This window comes from Microcaecilia unicolor, chromosome 7 (assembly GCF_901765095.1).
Source record: "Microcaecilia unicolor chromosome 7, aMicUni1.1, whole genome shotgun sequence".
NCBI classification, from domain to species: Eukaryota; Metazoa; Chordata; class Amphibia; order Gymnophiona; family Siphonopidae; genus Microcaecilia; species Microcaecilia unicolor.
The window spans coordinates 152,441,603-152,463,703 of record NC_044037.1 but is presented as its reverse complement, the minus strand read 5'-3'; the positions used below and the strand labels follow the sequence as shown (position 1 = coordinate 152,463,703).

General features: G+C 47.5%; 1 protein-coding gene across 1 annotated transcript in view; it reads right to left on the bottom strand.

Annotated features, from left to right (window-relative positions):
• Nucleotides 1-17,394, bottom strand: part of IQCA1 (IQ motif containing with AAA domain 1) — an 827,164-nt gene extending 809,770 nt beyond the window's left edge. Inside the window, exon 1 of the mRNA XM_030209164.1 lies at nt 17,005-17,394. Coding sequence (XP_030065024.1) covers nt 17,005-17,015 — 11 coding nt within the window. The 5' untranslated portion in view covers nt 17,016-17,394. The remainder of the gene's footprint in view (nt 1-17,004) is intronic.
• Nucleotides 17,395-22,101: the final 4,707 nt, after the last annotated feature.

The window sequence follows — 22,101 nt, the reverse complement described above, 5'->3', positions numbered from 1 at the left end:
AGGCAATGGAGGGTTAAGTGACTTACCCAAGATCACAAAGAGCAGCAGTGGGATTTGAACTATCCACCTCTGGATTGCAAGACCAGAGCTCTAACCACTAGGCCACTCCTCCACTATTGTGCAATGACCGGCAATATTCAGCACTGACTAGCTAAATTTAGTAGGCAAATCAGATTGTATAAATAGCAGTTCAATGTTTGCCCACTATTACCTTAAAAAGCTTGTGCTGCATATTCGCTTAGCTGGTTAAGTTAGCGCCAGCCAAACCCGACCCCCACCCCCCAGATATTCAATGCCAGTAGCCGGAAACTGCCCGGCACTGAATATCGGGGTCCACGGCACCTATGTGGGTGTCACATTTTCAAAGCAGAAACTAGGTTCGTGAGCCTTTGGGCCACTGCCGCAGAGCAGCAGTGGCAGGTAAAACCATCCCACACCAGAGACAAGGCAGAACTCTGACAGGGACAGCTAGAATTCACCTGCACTTGACCACCGTTCCTCAGGAGTTGAGCCCCTGGGTGCAGGGGCCGGCAGGACTTACCAGACAGGGCAGGAACTGGATACCAACTAGGCTGAACAGAGACTGAGGGTCAGAGGGGAAAGGAATATACATGGACAGCAAGGCAGGAAGCTAGGCTAGGACTCACAGACAGACAATACTACACAAAGCAGGAAATGGAACAAGCTAAAGGACAGGAACTGAAAGCTGCCAAGCAGCCACTGAAACAGGGTACAAATACTGATACTGACAGACAAGAGACAGGACTGAAAGCTGCACACTAAGCAAGAGACACAGACAAACAGAAACTAGACCAAGAATATTAACCAGAAACAAGACTAAGAAATAAGCAATAAACCTAAGCTAAACTACACACAGACTAACTAGAATCAGACCAGGAACTATACAAGAAACCAGACTAGGCAGAAGTGCCACAAAGCACCAACAAACCAGGGACCTTAGACGATGCAAAGGCAAACACAGAAGTTTCCAGCAGGTTAACAAAGCCCATCAGCTGCTGAAGTTCAGCTGCAGGAATTACAAGGCAGCTACGGGTGCTGTTCAGGCACAAACAAGAGAAGCAAGTCTGGCAGCCCGGAAGATCCGGACCAGACTCGGCTGAAGTCTGGAACGGGTGACAGTTCATAGCAGCCACCGGTTCTGGCCACCAGGGAGCGAGGTGAGCACAGACAAGGAAACAGTCATGAACGTGACAGTGGGTTGCCTCCCACCGGCTGACTATTGGCCCCCATATGTCTAAGCAAAATTGGCTTATCAATGCCAGACCAGCCAAAAGGCATTTTCAAGGTGGCAGCTCTAATGCACTTGGACTAAAGAAATAGTTCACAATAAAATAATAAGAAGCACTCGTAGAACTACATGCAAATGATTAAACTCAGACTTACAAATAAATCTGGAGCATATTCTTTCAGTATCATTAAATTAGTGTAGACAGTAGCAGGACAATTCAATAGCAGTGCACCAGTAGGATCCTATTCTATAAAGGAGTGTATATGTCTACGTTCTAGCATAAGGTATATACACACTACAGAGGATATTCAAATGCTCACACCTAAATATACATGTGAATGTTAACTTACAATATGCTGCAAGTTATGTGCGTAAGTTTGAGCCCTGCCCTAGCTCAGCTCATGTGCACATCCCCTTGGAAATGCATACTAAGGGGCCCTTTTACCAAGCTGCGGCAAAAAGGGCCCTGCAGTAGTGGCAGTCACCGTTCTTGCCACGCACCAGGGTCCTTTTTACTACAGCGGGTAAAAAAGGCCAAAACTTTACATGGCCATGCGATAAAATTGCATTTATCGTGTGGCCATGCAGGGGGAGGGGGCGCACTTAATGCCACCCACTGAGGTGTTGTTAAGGGCTCCTGCAGTAACCCAGCGGTAACCGGGCTGTGCCTACCACTGGTTTAGTGCCGTGCTATTACAGACAAAATTTCCACAGAACCGGAAATGGTGGGACAACTTTCAGTGGCTGCACTGGGCCGGCTGTAGTTTCAGGTTGCCGAGCAGCAACCCTTTAGTAAAAGGGCCCCTTAGTTAAGCGGGTTTTTACAGAATAGCATTTTGGTGTAATTTTGGCATTTATGAACATACTAGTAAAAAAGGCCCGTTGCTGACACAAATGAAACGGGCGCTAGCAAGGTTTTCCTCGGAGTGTGTATGTTTGAGAGAGTGTATGTGAGAGTGACTGTGTGTGAGAGAGCGAGTGAATCTGCGAGTGTGTGTGTGTGAGAGAGAGAGTGTGTGTGTGTGAGAATGAGAGTGTGTGCAAGTGCGTATGTGAGACACAGTGTGAGAGAGAGTGTGTTTCACACAGATACAATGTGTGCGAGAGAGAGTGTGTGTGAGACACAGACTCTCTGTGAGACTGAGTGTATGAGACCAAGAGAGTGTGTGAGTGACTGTGTGACACATAGAGAGTGAATGTGATACAGTGTGAGACATAGAGTGTGTGAGAGACAGTGTGTGAGAGTGAGAGAGAGAAAGACATTGACTGTGAGAAAGAAAGAGAGTGTATGTATGACAGAGATACCTCCCCCCCCCCTCTATGGTGTCAGGCCCCCCCTCCCTCCCTCTCTCTGGTGTCAGCCCCCCCCCCCCTCTCTCTCTGGTGTCTGAGCGTTACTGTGCAGAACGCTGAGCTCTGGCTGTGCTTCAAGGAACTGACCAATCCTATTTAACAGAATGAACCTCCAACATTCTGAAGCCGAGAAACCTCGTGTGGTTGGTCACTTCTGCTTGTGATGAACCCGGAAGTACATAATGTCAATTCAGGAGACGGATACAGAGAGCAGGAATGCCTCAGCCATGCAGTCAGCTTCAGAACGTTGGAGGTGCGTTTTATTATATACTAGTATAAAAGGCCCGTTTCGGTAGGCAATGAAGCGGGCACTAGCAAGGTAATACCCCCCTCACTCCCTCTCTCCCTGTCTCCCTCCAGACCCCCCTCCCTTGTTCCAGACCCCCTCCCTCCTCCCTTCCTTCCGAGTTCCAGACCCCCCTCCCTTGCTTTCCTTCCTTCTGAGTTCCAGACCCCCCTCCCTCCCTTCTTCCCTTCCTTCTGAGTTCCAGACCTCCCTCCCTCCCTTCCTTCCTTCTGAGTTTGAAACCCCCCTCCCTCCCTCCCACCCACCCAGTTCAAGGCCCCCTCATGCCCCTCCCTCCCTCCCAGCCGGTTACTCACTGCATTAACTGTGCTGTTGCATCTACTCCAGCTTCCCTCTCACTCCGTCTCCATCCAGTCCCGCCTTAACTACGCGCCCTCGGCTCGCTATTTTTTCTCTCCCGCGCTTTTCCAGGAACTCTCGCGAGAGCCACACAGCCGCTCACCACCCATGCCCCGCCCACCCCGCGCACCAACCTCTTCAGACGGAGCAGTAGAAAGGGGAGGGGAATGGAGGAGCCGCCATCTTATGCTCCGGCTCGGCTTCCCTCAGCCTATCAGAAGGACGCTGGGCGGAAGTGGGTGGCGGCGGGAGCATCCTGTGCACAGCCGGGCATCGGACGAAGAGGGGAGGTGAATGGAGGAGCCGCCATCTTGTGCTCCGGCTTGGCTTCCCTCAGCCTGTCAGAAGGGCGCTGAGCGGAAGAAGGTGGCAGCGGGAGCATCCTGTGCACAACCGGGCATCGGACGGTGATCGGCATGACCTCAGCGGCGTGAAGAGGGCCCGGTGAGTGCCACGGCGGGTCCCCAGGGAGGCGCGGCCATTTCCCTCCACTCTACCTATGCTCTGTGGCAGGCTTTTCACTCCACTGCCATCCTGTGAGGCTCGAGCCTCCGGCGCCCGGTGGGATGCGCACTCCTTGAACGGGATGGAAGGGAGTGACATGTGTGTGTGGGGGGGCGGGGGTGTTGATGTTCTTCGGTTGGTGGGGTGTTCTGTGTTGCCCCACTCCCTGCTACTTGCTCTGAAGAGGCAGGGAGCGGCGCACTGACAGCTGATTCCCAGGTAGTGGAAGGAGTAGGGAAACACGCTCCGCGTGTTTTCCTTCTCCTCCCCTTGCCTGGGAATCAGCTGTCAGTGACGTCACTGACGTCAGTGCGTTCTAAGCTGCCTAGCAGACCAATTCCGAGGGATCCACGGTCCCAGGCACATTAGAACGTTGGAGGTGAGAATTATTATATAGGAAGATATACTTGCATAAATGCCATATTCTAAACACACATGTAGTGTGTGCATGATCATTAGCACCTAAGTTACAGAATTGCCCCGTATGTGGTTTATGTTAGAAAGCCTGAGAAAGAACTGTACTCTCCAATCATTAATTGAGTGCAATGCCCATTTCTTTTTTTTTTTTTATCATTTTACTTGAAAAAGGCTCTCTTCCTGTACATAAATGCCCTTGAGGTATTTAAACGTCTCTATCATGTTTCTTCTCTCCCTCCTCTCTTCCAGCGTATGTATGTTGAGGTTCATAAGCCTGTCCTTATAATTTTTGCATTCAAGACTGCTTACTAATTTCATAGCCGCCCTCTGGACCGACTCCATCCTGTTTATATCTTTCCATAGGTGCGGCCTCCAGAACTGCATGCAGTACTCCAAATGAGGCCTCACCAGAGACTTATACAATGGCACTATCACCTCCTTTTTCCTGCTGGTCATGCCACTCTTTATGCACCCAAGCATCCTTCTGGTTTGGGCCATTGCTTTTTCTAACTGTTTGAAAGCTTTTAGGGTCATCAGACACAATCACCCCCAAGTCCCGCTCTTCCTTCGCACACTGAAGCACTACACCCCCTATACTGTACCGTTCCCTCGAATTATTGTGACCCAAGTGCATGACCCTGCATTTTTTGGGATTAAACCTTAGTTGCCAAATATCGGTCCATTCCTCTAGCTTCGCTAGGTCCTTCTTCATGTCATTCACACCCTCCAGGGTGTCCACCCTGTTGCAGAGTTTAGTATCATCCGCAAAGAGACAGACCTTACCAGACAGCCCTTCCGCAATATAGCTCACAAAGACGTTAAAAAGAGTCGGCCCTAGGACCGATCCCTGTGGTACTCCACTGACTACCTCCTTTTCTTCAGAGCAAGCTCCATTTACCACCACCCTCTGTCTTCTTCCATTCAACCAATTTTTTACCCAATCAGTTACTCTAGGTCTCACACCGAGGGCACTCAATTTATTTATCAGTCGCCTGTGTGGAACCGTGTCAAAGGCTTTGCTGAAATCCAAGTATACCACATCAAGTGCTCCTCCCACATCCAACTGTTTGGTCACCCAGTCGAAGAAGACAGTCAGATTCGTCTGACACAACCTGCCACTAGTGAAGCCATGCTGCCTCGGGTCCTACATTCCATGTAGTTCAAGAAATGTCACAATCCTCTTCTTTAGAAGCGTTTCCATTAGCTTACTCACCACCGAGGTCAGACTGACAGATCTGTAATTCCCTACCTCCTCCTTACTTCCACTCTTGTGCAAAGGAACCACATCAGCCCTTCTCCAGTCCACTGGGACCACTCCAGTTTGTAAGGAAGCATTGAAGAGGTCCGTCAGCGGAGCCGACAGAACTTCTCCGAGTTCCTTAAGCACCCTCGTGTGTATCCCATCAGGCCCCATTGATCTGTCTACTTTTAGTTTGGCAAGCTCCTCATGAACACAGTCCTCTGTAAATGGGTCTTGGTCTACCATACCTCCATCCCCTTTAGCCTTTGCTTTCTGCAGCCCTACCCCCAGTTTTTCATTTGTGAACACAGAGCTAAAATAATCGTTAAGCAGTTCAGCTTTATCCTTATCATCTTCCACATATTTCTCTCCCTCAGCTTTAAGCCTCACAATGCTATTATGGCACTTCCTCTTGTCACTTACATATCTGAAAAAGGTCTTGTCCCCCCAATTTTACCATATTAGCTATCTTTTCCTCCATTTGCTGCTTCGCTTTCCTGATAGCTTTTCCAGCTTCTCTTCGCTTATTTAGGTATTCTCTCCTGTCTTCATCTTTCTGAGTCGTCTTATAACATGCAAAGGCTAGCCTCCTTTCCCTTATCTTTTCAGCTACTACATTCGAGTACCAGAGAGGTCTTCTTTTCCTCTAACTTTTATGTACTTTTCTAACATAAAGGTTAGTCGCCTTTAATATAGCTCCTTTCAGTCTCATCCATTGCTGTTCTACATCCTTCAGCTGTTCCCATCCCGCTAACTGTTCCTTTGAGAAATTCCCCCATCTCGGCAAAGTTAGTTCATTTGAAATCCAGGACTTTCAATCTTGAGTGAGCCCTCTCTTCTGTTTCAATATTGAACCATACCATACGATGATCATTAGATGCCAAATGGTCCGCCACCTTGACGTCAGAAACATACTCTCCATTTGTAAGCACCAGGTTCAGAACAGCTCCATCCTACGTCGGTTCCGTCACCCACTGCTGGAACAATTCTTCCTGTTGGGAATCTAAGATCTCTTTGCTTCTAGACGACCCCCAATCAACATCTGGCATATTGAAGTCACCTATCAGTAGTACTTCCCCTTTCCTAGCTATCTTGCGGATGTCTTCAATTAAGTCCCTATCCAGTTCCTCCGGCTGTGAGGGAGGTCTGTATACAGGGCCGTGCCGATGCGGTAAGCGAGGTAAGCGCCGCAGGGGGGCGCCCACCTCTGGAGGGCGCCGCCGCCGCGGTGCTTACCCTCGCCCCGCGCCCCAAAGGCCTTTAAATATTTTACCTGGGTCGCAGCAGCGTCAGTGAAAGCGCTGCCGACCAGCAAGGGCGGGGCGGTCCGCCCCGAGTGTCATCAAAAAGGGGGGTGCCGCCGCTCCCGCTGCTCTTCTTCCTGGCAGCCCCTCCCCCGCACTAGCCCTTTAAAAATAAATTGCCGACGCGATAGGGAGCGCAGCACCTCGTGTGCAAGTAAAAGAAGCGGATCCGATCATCTCATTGGGCCTTCCCTCACTGTCCCGCCCTCCTCTGACGCAACTTCCTATTTCCTCTAGGGCGGGACAGTGAAGGAAGGCCCAATGAGATGATCGGATCCGCTTCTTTTACTTGCACACGAGGTGCTGCGCTCCCTATCGCGTCGGCAATTTATTTTTAAAGACCGGGTGGCAGGGAGAAGACGAGGCAGGGTGAGGGTGGGGGACAGATGGGGTGAAGGTGGGGGGGACTCGGATAGCAGAAGGGACTGGGTGGGAGACAGATGGGGTGAGGGGGACTCGGATGGGCAGAAGGGACTGGGTGGGAGACAGATGGGGTGAGGGTGGGGGGCACTTGGATAGCAGAAGGGACTGGGTGGGAGCCAGATGGGGTGAGGGGGACTCGGATGGGCTGAAGGGACTGGGTGGGAGACAGATGGGGTGAGGGTGGGGGGCACTTGGATAGCAGAAGGGACTGGGTGGGAGCCAGATGGGGTGAGGGGGACTCGGATGGGCAGAAGGGACTGGGTGGGAGCCAGATGGGGTGAGGGGGACTCGGATGGGCAGAAGGGACTGGGTGGGAGACAGATGGGGTGAGGGTGGGGTGAGGGTGGGGGGCACTTGGATAGCAGAAGGGACTGGGTGGGAGAAAGATGGGGTGAGAGTGAGGGGCACTTGGATAGCAGAAGGGACTGGGTGGGAGCCAGATGGGGTGAGGGGGACTCGGATGGGCAGAAGGGACTGGGTGGGAGACAGATGGGGTGAGGGTGGGGGGCACTTGGATAGCAGAAGGGACTGGGTGGGAGCCAGATGGGGTGAGGGGGACTCGGATGGGCAGAAGGGACTGGGTGGGAGACAGATGGGAGAAGGGGCATGGAACTGGGGTCTGAAAAGTGAGCAGGAGGGAGAATGGGGTCATGCCTGGGGCAGAGGTGGATGGGAGAATCAATGGATCTGGAACTAGGGGCAGCCGCAGGTGGGAACTGGGAGCTGAAAAGAGGGGGCATTGAGAGAGGGGGGATAGATCCTGGATGGAATGGGGAGTGAGAGGGAGGGCAGACCCTGAATGGATGGGAGGGGGAAAGAGAGAGGGCAAATGGTGAATCGAAGGAGCAGAGAGAAAGGGCAGACAGTGGATAAAAGGGAGTGAAAGAGCAGACAGTGGATGGAAGGGGCAGAGATAGAGGGCAAATGCTGGAGGGAAAGGAGAGAGAGAGGGCAGATGGTGGATGGAAGGGGGAGAGAGAGATGGCAGACTGGGGCAGATGGTGGATGGAAGGCACATTAGAGAGGGCAGACACTGGATGGCAGAGAGAGAGCGAAGACAGATGCTGGATGGAAGGAAGACGGTGAAAAGAAGATGAGGAAAGCAGAAACCAAAGACAACAAACTGTAAATATATATTTTTATTATTTTGCTTTAGGATATAGTATTTTAGCTGTGTTAATAAATGTTTATAAATAGAACATGTAAATAAGGTAATCTTTTTATTGGACTAATTTTAATACATTTTGACTTAACTTTCAGAGAACAAAACCCCCTTCCTCAGATCAGGATAGGATACTGTAACAGCACTATACTGTATTGACCTGAGGAAGGAGATTTTGGCCTCTGGAAGTTAAATGTATTAGTCCAATAAAATGGTATTATTTTATTTTCTGTATTTGTTTTATTTCTATTTGTTCATTTGTAAAGTGGTGATTGGTATTTGTTAGTTTTTTCAAATTTACATCTGCTGTCTTTATATTTTGCACAGTACTAGGAGACATTTTCTGTTTCTGTGGCGTTGCATTGTATGCAGAGTCTGGCATTGGGGGTTCAGTTTAATTTTTGTCTAAATAGAAAGTTTATGATTACTTATTCTATAGTGGATTAGGGTGTATCTGTGTTTGTGAAAAAGACATGGCTTTCAGTTGGCATTGACTGTGCAGGATCGACGATCTGTACTATTCTGTCTGGTTTCGTTTTACAATAGGTGAATTGATGTTCTAGTGCTCACTGTAGTGCTTAAGATGCTTTCCTTTTCCTTGTGTGACTCATAGAAACGACTGCTTATGGTATGGTAAAATTGCTCTATAGGTCGTGTTTTGTATTCTCGGTATGCCTAGTACTGGATTTGGGGGGGGGGGGGGGTGTTAAAAAATGACCGGCCCCAGGTGTCAACTACCCTAGCTACGCCACTGCTGCCGACGTCTCCCTTCCCTTGCACTCGTTGGTTCCCTCAGTGTCCCGCCTTCTTCTGACGTCAGAAGAAGGCGGACACTGAGGGAACCAAGAGCGCAAAGGGAAGGGAGATGTCGGCAGCGCTCCGCTTTCACTGACGCTGCTGCGACCAGAAGTAAAAGATTTAAAGGCCCCAGGGCGCGGAGGGAAGGGCAGAGAGGCATGGATGGGAGGGCAGAGAGGCATCGATGGGAGGGCAGGGCCCAGGGAGAGGACAAATTGCTGGAAGGGGAGGGGAGAGAGGATTGCTGGCTATGGATGGAGGAGGGAAGGGCAGAGAGGGACAAGGATGGACATGGGGGCCCAGGGAGAGGACAAATTGCTGGAAATGGAGGGGAGGGGAGAGAGGAGGATTGCTGGCTATGGATGGAGGAGGGAAGGGCAGAGAGGGACAAGAATGGACATGGATGGGAGGGCAGGACCCAGGGAGAGAGGAGAAATTGCTGGAAATGGATATAGAGCAAGAAATGAAGAAGAAAGGAGAAAAGTAAAGAAATAAATGGAAAGGAAGCCCTGGAAATGGAGTTAAGAGGACAGATAGCAGCAGAATCAGATACTGGACCAGCATGATTGAAAAAAGAAAGTCACCAGACAACAAAGGTAGAAAAAAAATCATTTTATTTTCATTTTAGCATTTGGAATATGTCCACTTTGAGAATTTACATCTGCTATCTTATTTTGCAATGTATACCAATTTGTTTCTAAGAATATTGCTGACAATTCCTTTCAGTGTGGCAAGTGGTGAGCGATCATTTTCATGGGGGGGGGGGGGCGTGATCATTTTCACGGGGGGGGGGGGGGCGCCAATTGATAGTCTGCAGGGGGGCGCCAGAGACCCTAGGCACGGCCCTGTCTGTATATCACTCCGATATAGATACATTTTCCTTTCCCTCTTTCCAGTTTAACCCACAGCACTTTTTCCCTTCCCCACATGTCCTGCAGTTCTGTCACTTGGATATCATTCTTAGCATATAATGCCACACTTCCACCCTTTTTTCCTACTCTGTCCTTCCTGAATAGATTATAGCCAGGTATAGCAACATCCCAGTCATGGCTCTCCGTGAACCACATCTCCGTGACTGCCACTAAATCCAAGTCCACTTCCATCATTGTAGCCTCAAGTTCTAGAAGTTTGTTTCCCATACTACGGGCATTGGTATACAAGGCTCTCCAGATTTTACTCTTTTTATTCACTTCTATAGAGGCATTAGATGTCCTACCTTCCTTGGGGTTAATTATGGCTTCGTGGCCTGTTATACCCATGCCCATCAATTTTAGTTTAAAATCCTCTTTAGTACTTTAGCCAGCCTGTTGCTGAAGATACTTCTTCCCTTCCTTGACATATGGACACCATCACCGCTCAGTGCCTCTTGGAAAATCAACCCATGGTCTACGAAACCAAAGCCCTCTCGTCGGCACCAACCACGCAGCCAGGCATTTATCTCCAAGATGCAAGCTTCTCTCATTCGACCTTTACCTTCGACAGGGAGGATCAATAGAGGATCTCTAAGAGAGAGGAAAGGACTGCATAGCTTATCAGTTGGTATGAATGGGCCTACAATGGTCTTTATCTTTTGTCATTTTCTCTGTTTCTATGTTTCAGTATATGCTCTTTTGTATTTTCCAAAAACTAATATCTTTGCCCTTACCATTTCTTTAGGAATTAATTTTAGAACCTGTCTCATATGTGGACATGGCTGGTAAACATCTAAAAAGCAGTAATTTTAGAAACAGGACGTAACCTATATAATAATTCTCACCTCCAGCGTTCTATGCGCCTTGCTGCCTGTGTTCGTGACTTCTTCTGAGTTGGTCTGCTAGGCTCTGTAGCACAGGCTGACATCAGCAAACGCATTGTGACATCAACATCAGAAACCGGGGTAAAAAAAAAACCCATCCCTCACAGCTGATCCAACCCCCTCCCCCCCAAACTGCCATACAGGTTGACAGCAACACACACACAAAAAAGGCTTGAGCCTGCCTGACGCCACTGACGCGCTCAACAGCCGCCCTCCCGAAAAACCTGGGGGGGGTGCAGAATGACACCCCCTCTCAGTGTATCACCCAAGCCCCCCCGCCCCGAGTGCATTGTTGCCTGACGTGTGCACGCCATTGGTGGGTGTCAGTTCCGCTGGTTCCCTGCTCCCTCTGCCCTGGAACAGGAAGTAACCTGTTCCAGGGCAGAGGGAGCAGGGAACCAGCGGAGACGACACCCCCCCCCCCCAGCGGCATGCACCCGGGGCGGACCACCCCCACCGTCCTGCCCTTGCTATGCCACCGGTCAAGGGAAAAATTCTGGATAGAGGAGTAAAGAGGATAGGGAAGAAAGGAAATATGCTTGCTCAGGGAGAGAAGGGTAGATAGTAGACATGGTGGGAGTAGGGTGACAGAAGGGAGATGCTGAATTGGGATGGGGAAGAGAGCGGGAGGGAGGGGGGACCCTGAAACTGAGAGGGACCCTGAAACTCGGAGGAAGGGAGACCCTGAAACTCGGAGGGAGGGAGGGAAGGAGGGGACGACCCTGGCACTCGAAGAGAGGGAGGGAGGGAGGGGGGACGACCCTGGCACTCAAAGAGAGGGAGGGAGGGGGGCCCCTGGCATACACTCTCATTCTCACACACACACTCTCTCTCTCACAGACACACTCGCACCCAGTCTCACTCTCTCTCTGTCACACACACACACTCGCACATTCACTCTCTCTCTCACACAGAATCTGTTATGATTGGGGTCTGAACCCCTCTCAAACTTACCTCTTTCCTGGGGGTCAGCTTCTTAGCTGGCTTCTGTTTCTTTTCTCTGTCCTTTCTGAGCTGGCTCTGTCTCTCTGTGCTGGCAGCTTCCAGCAGCATGGGGTTAATTGTTTTACTTTACTACAGCTGTGTGTTGCCTGAGTTGCTCTAACTCTCTTTGGGTGTACTGGCTTCAAGGGTTTCACGGTTTTGCATTGGTGTGGGTTGGGCCTCTCTGGGTCAGTGTGCTTTTGCCTAGGTCTAGGGAGTGTGACATCATCAGGGAGGGCCTTGATAAGGAAGTGGTCTTGTTTCCTTCAGGGCCTTTGCAACAGTGGTGTTTGCTTTAGGTAGGGTGGTGCAGTGTGCACTTCGGACGTTGTGTCTAGTTTCCCTGCTTGCTTTTGCTAAGGTCCTGGTTAGTGTTAGTGCAGTATGCACTGGTGACTGTGTGTTTAGCTTTCCTGCTTTCCCCTTATGGTTCCCCTGCTTTTCCCTCTTGGTTTTGGAAGCATTGCTGTGTGTAGGGCTTTGGAAGCTCTGTTGCTGATAGAAGTACTTCAGTGTTTGGTGTTGTTAGGAACACTGCAGGGTTTGCTGTTAGAAGTACTTCTGGTGTTTGTGCTATTGGGAGCATTGCAGTCTTTGCTGTTGGTGTTTGGTGATTTAGAATCACTTTTGGCTTATGTGTTAGCTTCCCTGCTTTTCCTTGTGCCTCCCCTGTCTTCCCTTTTAGTGCTAGGAGCTCTTCTGGTTGCTTGCCAGAGTAGTGCTTAGGAAGCACCTTGTTAGTTGTATCTAGCTTGCTAGAGCAGTGCTTAGGTAGCTGGTTAGTTCTGTGTTTAGCTTATTAGTGTAAAGCTCTGCTTGTAGCTTGGTGCTTAGTAGCACCTGTGTTAGCTTTGTGTTTAGTTCCCTGCTCTGTTAGTTTAGGGCTTAGGAAGTCCTTTTGTCAGTTTACTGTTAGGAACACTCCTGCTGGTTTAGGGATTGGGAGCACGTAGATCAGTTTAGGTTTAGGAGCACTTCTGTTTCCAGTCCTGGTCCCTATGTCATCCGGTATCCAGTAAGTCCTGTCGGCTACTCGAACCCAGGAGCTCAACTTCTGGGGGGCTTAGTAGCTAAGTGCAGGTGAAGCTGTGTGGACCAGTCCAGTGTGCTCCAGTCCCGTGTTCCAGTCCTGTGTCCTCCAGTCCGGGGGACCAGTCCAGTGTGCTCCAGTCCAGTGTGTTCCGGTCCGGTGTGCTCCAGTCCAGTGTTCCAGTCCTGTGTCCTCCAGTCCGGGGGATTCCAGTCCATGTGTTCCGGTTCGCTGAGCAGTGCCTGCAGTCCCTGCCGGTGTGTTTACCCAGTGTTGGTTGGTGGGTTTTGCCTGCTGCTGTCGCTCCTCGTCAGCAGCCCAAGGGCTCACGTTTGCTCCAGAGCCCAGTCCCGCGGGCTCTGAACCTGAGAACCTGACAGAATCACTCTCACACACACTCTCTCAAACATACACACTCTGAGGAAAACCTTGCTAGCGCCCGTTTCATTTGTGTCAGAAACGGGCCTTTTTTACTAGTACATATATATTTTTCCGTTTAAAAGTGCAGCCAGAGGCAGCAGATATAAGTGTATATTTTTGATTGCTTCACAGCTGGTGTAAATACATATGTATGTCTATCAGATTATACATGTGTACTTTGGAGTACTATGGACCCTGTTTACTAAGGTGTGCTAGTGTTTTTAGCACACGCTAATGCTAGAGACACTGATATATTCCTATAGGTGTCTCTAGCATTAGCATGCGCTAAAAACACTAGCCTGGCTTAGTAAACAGTGCCCTGTATGTATACTTTGAAAAATGCTAATTCTCTTCCCAGGAATGCCTACTTTATACACATATAAAAATATATGTAGGATTGCCTTGATATGAATATTCTGAATAAAATGGTTTTTGATATTATCTCCCTATTGGTTTGCACATTTGTCAGCCTCTACTTTTGCTGTTTTGTGTTGACTTTTACATAATACACTTTCTCCCACAGATTGTACATACGGTGACTACATTTCTGTGCACAAATCAACGCACACTGCTAATTTGCACATGCAAATTAACTGACTAATGTGCTAGTCAGCACTAATAATTAGCTGCTAACAACCAATTATTGGTGTTACTTGGCATTAATTGGGATAACGATGTGTGCAGACATTACATAGAGCATAAATTCAAGGGAGCATTCTTAGAATTTAAGCACATTGTTACAGAATAGACCCGATTGGCACCTATCACCTATGTTTACTAAGCGGCGCTATCAGCACATTAGTGTTTTTAACGTGCGTAAATGGTTTACGCACATTAAACACTAATGCACCCATAGAAATGTATAGGCGTATTATCGTTTTAAGTGCCTTAAATTTACAGGCGAGTTAAAAACGCTAACGCACCTCAGTAAACATACCCCTTAGGCCCCAGCATTTACAGCAGGCATAATCGCCAACACCTTAAGTTAGATGCCGTTTATATGCTTAGCCGCTCCTTTACAAAGCGCACACTTTATAGAATAGCGCTCAGCATTAACATTTTTCAGCATCAATTTCTCGCTGCCATTTATAGAATCTAGTCCTGTATGTATAAAATTGGGTTTTACACACAGAAAGACTTTCTACGCTTACTTATTGGGGTAATTTTATACAGCATTTTCTGAATCCAAAGCATGGTTTGCATGCAGAAAATGGGTAATTCAAAAATTACAAAAATTGAACACGTGTAAAAATTAGGTGCACTGAAAGGTAGCATCTACTTTTATGTACTATCTGTAGATGTTACTGGGGGGTAAAATAGGACAAGATGAGGTGCAGTTGTGATGTGGGGTGTGCATATTTTATAAAATACAGATATTCATGCATTGAATATGTGCATACATTTACACATCCTTCAATAGAGGTGCAAATTTGTGGGAGAGAATTTGTAAGGAGTTAGATATAGTTCTGAGATTTATTTTATAAAAGGCAAATAAGTTCCTAAGTTGTGTTCATAAAATAAGTGCTTTTTTGACATTTCGCCTAGGCACCCTGTTACAAAATTACCCCTTAATGCCAATCCTCATGCAGTAAGAATGAAACCAGTAATGAATGCCTCACCTTACTTACAGGAAGTTAAATGGTAATCTTACTTCCCATTCCCCCACCCCAGAAAAAGAGCACAATTAGAATAAAATATCAGCATGGTCATTCTGGATCTACAAATACTCACTGGCTACAAGTCCCAAAAACAGGAACATTTTAAGAGGCCCGTTATATAGCAGTTTAAGTCATTCCAGCCTTTACTGTGAATTTAGTTATACATGAACTGCTGAAAAGCCTTTAGCTATTTATGTACATGTAGTAAGAAATCCAAATGTCTCCAGTTTGTCTCTTAAGGAAAGATAAATAACTTAAAATGTGATGCAGACATGGCAGCAACAACAGACTCAGCAGCAAGGGAACAAGCAACACAGCAATCAGATCAGGGTCCTCTACTGTTCAGGTGAATTGATTGTCAGTAGGGTACTGCTGCTGAATCTGCACTATCCAGCACACACGCGAGCTATTGCCTATCCAATCCCACACTTACATTGATGGTATTTCATCCAGTCAATCAGCAAAATGTGCCTATTTAGAATGATTCTAGCACGCACTTTGCCACTTATTTAAATTTGGGATCCTGTTTATCAGCACTGATGCAGAATTTCACAGAAACACAAAATCTCTTAGGTAATTTTGTGTCATGCTGAAAGAAGCAGTGGCATAATGCTGGGGTGCTGATGGTTTTTATTTTTATTGATGGATGGCAGTAATAGTTGCCATAGAAAACAGAAATAGGAGCTAATACATATTACATGTTGAGGGTATGTATGTCTGCAGACATCATTTTTGTGGATGTTGTTTCTTTAACAGTTTAGACATTCTGAAGATACTTGACTCCTGAGGCAGGCAATTTTATTGCTGAAACACGGTCCATGTTGAGTCTGTATATACCTTGTCATTCAAAAAGAAAATATGATGCAGAAAGTTTTTCCTGTCCCACATTGCACTTTGGGTCCCAAGGATAGGCCTAATTTAGATGAACATCTGCTTAAAAGATCCAAAAATGTCCATTAGCTTCCATACAGCTTAACATGAAGAACTACCAATTGATCAAGTTTCTGGAATGAAACTATAAGATAGTCCTGATGTTTTCAAACTCACCATCAATGTATTATGCTGATTTCACACAGAAACAAGAGCTACAAATTCCATAATCCAGATACTAGAAATGGTTAAAAGTCTCAACTAGTCACAGCATTTTTGCTGAACAAGTTATTTCAGTGCATTTAGGGGCCATTTTACTAAGCCGCGTAAACATCTACATACGCCAAAATGGAGTTACCGCCCGACTACTGCATGGCTCTTGTGGTAATTTCATTTTTGGCGTGCGTCCAATACGTGCGTCTGCAAAATATTTTTTATTTTTGGGCACGCGTAATGGACGCGCACCAAGTGGCATTTGGCACACGTAGGTCATTACCGCCCTGTCTTTACTGCTAGGTCAATGGCTGGTGGCAAAGTCTCAGATCCAAAATGGACGTGTGGCTATTTTCATTTTGCCTCACGTCCATTTATGGCAAAAATTTTAAAAAGGCCTTTTTTTTACAGGCGTGCTAAAAAATGGATTGGCACACGCCCAAAACCCGCGCTTACACTACCTCATGCCATTTTTCAGCGCGCCTTTGTAAAAGGACCCCTTAGAAAGTTAAATAAAATGCTGGAAAATGTTACAGAGAAAATGACTATTTTCCTCCTCCTCCCTATGTACAACTCTATCACCAATAAGATACCCTTAATACAAACCAACAAAAGATAACATTATAACACAAGCCTGTTTATAAGTATTGATTCTTACAGCTATCTTGGCACAATATAAGCACTACAGCATGCCTGAGCAGTAAAGTTGGGAAACTGGATCGTACTCCGCATACCCTGGTTTAGGAATGAGGTTCACTGCTGTCATTGGCATGTGCAAAACTAATCTATTTGGAGAGATTGCCCTTGAGAGCCATCATATAAAACATAGTATTTCAATATAACATTTTTCTTTCAGTTACTTTCCACCCCCACCCCACCCCACCCCACCCCCAAAAAAATCCCATTGGCATTCTCACACCAGGTAGAGCTCTACTTACCTATTAGACATGTTTCTGCATTCAAAGATTTCCAATTCAGTAGATAATCATAAAACTAAATAATTTGATTTCAGAAGTTGGATTAAGTGCCCAGTCCTTCTTCTTAAGGTGCTTCAGCAATTACTTAAGCAACCACCCGTTGGCTTTTACTAGAAATAAACGAGGTGTTGCTAAATCCTTCATTCTGCCATGCCTCTTTCATGTAGCACTCTGCCATCATGAAGCTGCTGTCTCACCGACACGCTTTCAATACTAAACAATCAGTATGAATAGCACAGTCCTCACGTGCGTCCTGAAGCCCACGATTTCTTTGGTTTTTCATTGGGTTCTGTGGCGTCCCCAGCTGAAGTTAGCCAGGCTCTGCAATTCCTCACTCACTGCTCACCAGCACCAGGCTGCTGCCCTAGCTACAGTGTTTCACACTCTCACTCTTCCTACCAAGCGCTGTTAGCAACTGGACGCTGCGCCTGCGTACTGCCTCCACGCTGTCGTTACTAAGGGACGTCCTGTTCCTAGCAACGGCGACGGTAGCTGGAGGGCCTTGGGCAGGCCGCAAACTTTTAACTATATATTTCCAAATTTCAACCAATTTACAGCCATTTTTAAAGATATTTAGCTCAAGGTTGCTGTGATGTTTTGTAATACCCACAGAAAACATTGGCGATGTTTGCACTTTAAAATTTGCTGGGTTAAAACCTTGGTGTTTCAAAACTGGAATCTTAAAGCAGAAGGAATGCGGTTATTGGGACAAAGCTTGAATAATTTGTGTGTGACGTGAATAGGGAAATCGTTGATATACACAGGAGAAAACAAACAATATCCAGTTCCTGCGTTCTGGGCTCTTGAAAATCTGAAGAAACTTTCGAGAGAATTGATTTCTGTTGGAACCTCAGATGGTTCCAAAGACACTAGAATTATTTTGAAAGGTTTGCCATAGGGAAACTTGGCACCAGCACTTAGAAAGTTGCGTATTAACCCTTTATATTTCTAGAGAGTAGCAGAGACAGGACTAGAGGTGCAGAGAAGAGCGACAAAGATGATACAGGGGATGGAATGGCTTCCCTATCATGATAGGCTGAAGAGGCTGGGGCTCTTCAGCTTGGAGAAAAGGCGGCTGAGGGGAGATATGATAGATGGTTATAAGATAATGAGTGGAATGGAATGGGTCGATGCGGAGCGTCTGTTTACGCTTTCCAAAAATACTAGGACAAGGGGGCATGCGATGAAGCTGCAGTGTGGTAAATTTAAAACAAATCGGAGGAAATTTTTCTTCATTCAACACGTAGTTAAACTCTGGAATTCGCTGCCGGAAAAGGTGGTTGAGGCGGTTAATTTAGCGGACTTCAAAAAAGGGTTGGACGGCTTCCTGGAGGAAAAAGCCAGATAATGTTATTGAATGGACGAGGGAATATAGTATTTCTAGGATGGGCGGGACAAATTGCTTGTTCTTTTGGCCGCTGTCGGTGACGGTGCTGGGCTCGATGGACTCTTGGTCTGCCCCAGCATGGCAGTATTTATGTACTTACGTAGAAAGTGCTCTGGAAAGAAAAAAAAATCTGGTGCACAGCCTCGATTTACTATAGCAGATTTTTCAATATTCTTTAGCAAGAGTTTGCAAATTTTGTGGTACATTCTCATTAATTTGCATATTAGCTGATATAATTTTTAAAACGTAAAAATGTCATCTACTATTTTTATGTGTCCAATTTTTATTTGGGCCTATTTTGGGGAAAGACATTCATGCTTAGTTTTAGGGGGGAATAGGGTGGTGATCGAGGGAAGGGAGCAAATGCAGTACCAGCACCTGGAGCATTTGTGGGGAGGAGGACCTGGAGATGAAGAGGGAGGGAGGATGGAAAGATGAATGGTGAGCAGAGGTGTAGGGAGAAGCATGGAACAGAGAAAGGAAAGGAAAAGGGAGAGGAAAGGAATTATGAAGGGGTGATGGAGAATGAATAGAACTTACAGTAGAGAGGGTGCTCAGGAGAAGGCTCTCTTCATTTTCTTCCCGTTGCTTTCAATTACCACTCATACTCCACAGCACTTCTGATCCCCTTTCTCCCTGATCCCCACCTCCAATCCCCTCATTCTTCAAGCATTTTCTTCCTATGCTGCCCCCCCCCCACTCATCCCAGATATTCCCTCTGTCACTTTCTCCTCATTCTGCTCACCCTGTAATCTCAACTCCCACCAGTGATCCCTTCACAAATTCTTAGCTAAGCAGGCACCCCTACAAACCCCTCCCTATTTTTCCTCCCATAGTCCTCCATTCTTCTTTTGCACCACCACTACAAACATGGCACTGCCCCTATGGTTCAGAGAAGGGCTTCCTTCCTTGCTTTGTGAAGGATTAAATGCCTCTTGCACCAATCAATGAGGTAACGATTTTTTTTGATGCATCTATTTATTTATTGAGATATGTTAATTGCTTTTATGAAGAGTGTACAACATGTCTTTTTAGTTCTAGCTCAAGGTGAGTTACATTCAGGTGTAGCACGTTCTTTCCTGTCCTCGGAGGGCTTACAGTTTAAATGGCTCATTTACTTAAGGTTGTCTCCTATTTATTTTTTTATTTATTTGGATTTAGCTCATGCCTTTCAATAGTAATTCAAGGAATGTTAGGTATTTATTTCCTTATCACCAGAGCTTAAAATTTAACCTTGTATGGGAACAATGCTTTATTAGTGCCCTAACAAGCCGATGCTAAAAATGTAATGCTAGTGCTAGAGGCGATTAGCGAGAACAGAATGCTCAGAGGTCTCCAGCATGGGAGAAAATGTGCATGCCAAAGATTAGTGCAAATAGCATGCAAATGTAGTCAAACGGATGTTAAATAGTTGAACTAGAAGAGAGAAGAGGGCGGGCAGGTGGACATGGGAATGGGAGGGATGGGGAGAGAGGAGCATTGACAAGGATGGACATGGATGGGAGGGCAGGGCCTAGGGAGAGAGGATTAATTGCTGGACATGGGAGGGAGGAGAATTGCTGGATATGGATAGATGGAGGGGGCAGGGGAGAGACGAGCATCGATGGACATGGATGGAGGGCAGGGCCCAGGGAGAGAGGAGAAATTGCTGGACATGGAGGGGAGGGCAGGGGCGAGGAGAGAGGAGAATTGCTGGATATGGATGGATGGAGGAGAGAAGGGGAGAGAGGAGCATCAATGGTCATGGATGGGAGGGCAGAGCCCAGGGAGAGAGGAGAAATTGCTTGGCATGGAGGGGAGGGCAGGGGAGAGAGGAGAATTGCTGGATATGGATGGATGGAGGAGGGAAGGGGAGAGAGGAGCATCGATGGACAAGCATGGACATGGATGGGAGGGCAGGGCCCAGGGAGAGAGGAGAAATTGCTGGACATAGAGGGGAGGGCAGGGGAGAGAGGAGAAACGGGCCGGAATGGAGGGAAGGAAAGACAAAGGAAGGAGATGCACATGGATGGAGGGGAAGGGAGAGAGGAGAAATGCTGGATATGGATGAAGGGGAAATTGCTGAATTTAAGGGCTGGATCGGAACACTTTGAAGGCAGATGCTGAAACTGGAGAAAGGATAGGGACAGGGCCACAGACAGGTAGACAGGACACATAAGGACACAGGAAGATGGTGGACATGGTGAGAGAAAAAATATCAAATGGAAAGAAGACACTGCATAAAACAGAAGACACTGGGACCAAAGCGAATAGAAAAACTAAATGATCAGACAACAAAGGTAGAAAAAAAAGTATTTTATTCAGAATTTATTAATTGGAATATGTCAGCTTTTGGAAATGTGCATCTGTGATATTTTGCATGTAAGTTTCAATTTTTCTAGTATTGCTGCATGCTGAGTCTGACTTCTTGAGGTAACTCTCCAGTTCAGTATTTTGCCTTCATATCTGTTGTGTCATGTGTTTTTCATGTGTGATCAAGGTGCAGTATCCTGCTAGCGTGTAGTATTTGCAGCCCTTTTTGTTTTGTTTTTTTTCACGAGGTAGTGTATTGGTGTTTTAGAGCCTGGTGTAATTACAGTTCCATATAATCAAGCTGATCAATCCATAGACTGGTGGGTTGTGTCCATCTACCAGCAGGTGGAGATAGAGAGCAATCCTTTTGCCTCCCTATATGTGGTCATGTGCTGCCGGAAACTCCTCAGTATGTTCTCTATCTCAGCAGGTGGTGGTCACACACAGCAGTAGCTCTGGCTAGGCCTCCAAGCCTAATTTTTAGGTTTTCTTGAGTGCCTGGGGTTGAGGGCTCTTCTTGAGCAAGTGCAAACCTGGTGGCGCCAGGTCCCTCCTTTTCTCCCCCCTCCCGCTGGCTCCGTTAAAAAAAAAAAAAAAAAAGAAAAATTTTGAACGTCCTTAAAGGCGTTTATTTCGACGTTTATTTAAACGTTTATTGCAGCTACTCACTGGGACACCAGGTCGTTACAGCTCGGAGCGGAAAGCAGGTAATTTTTACCTTTTTATAGCGGGCAGGGGGTTCCCCAATTGATCTCCACGTGGCATATGGCGTCGGAGGGCGAGGGCGCAAAGAGTCGCTCCCCGGATCGCTTAGGCGCTTCTAGAGGGGATGCGGGGGTCTTAAAGTCTGATTCGCCCTTGTTGGGTGACAGTTTCGTGACCGATGAGTGTCCCGGTCCTTCCTCCGGCGTGGCGGTTTTTCCCGCCATAAACGCCCATCCCCCGCTGCTCGCCTCCGCCATCTTGGCCGGCCACGCGGCTCGGACGGCTTCTTCGTGGGCCGCCCTTGAGGGAGACATTAATGCCATGGACGCCCTTAATTTGGGCGACGGCACCAAAGCGGCTAAAGTTAAGCGCCATTTTTTCCGCACGGCTCCTTCGCGGAGTGTCGCGCCGGACGCCATTTTGGATGCGCAGCATGTCTCTCCCCCGCTCTTGCGAGCGCCGGTTGAGGGTGCGTCTAGGGCTGTAGCCCAGGCTGCGGAAGTGCACAGTCTGGGGGGGTTTCTCCCCTGAGTTTGTTTTGCTGCTGCATCAGGCCTTCCTTATGCAAAACGCTGCCCCTGCTCCCTCGTTTGGTAAAGAGGTTGAGGTCCCCGGAGGTAAACGCCCTTGGGTTGATTCCCAGGCCTTGGAGGACCTTGTCTCCTCCGATGTAG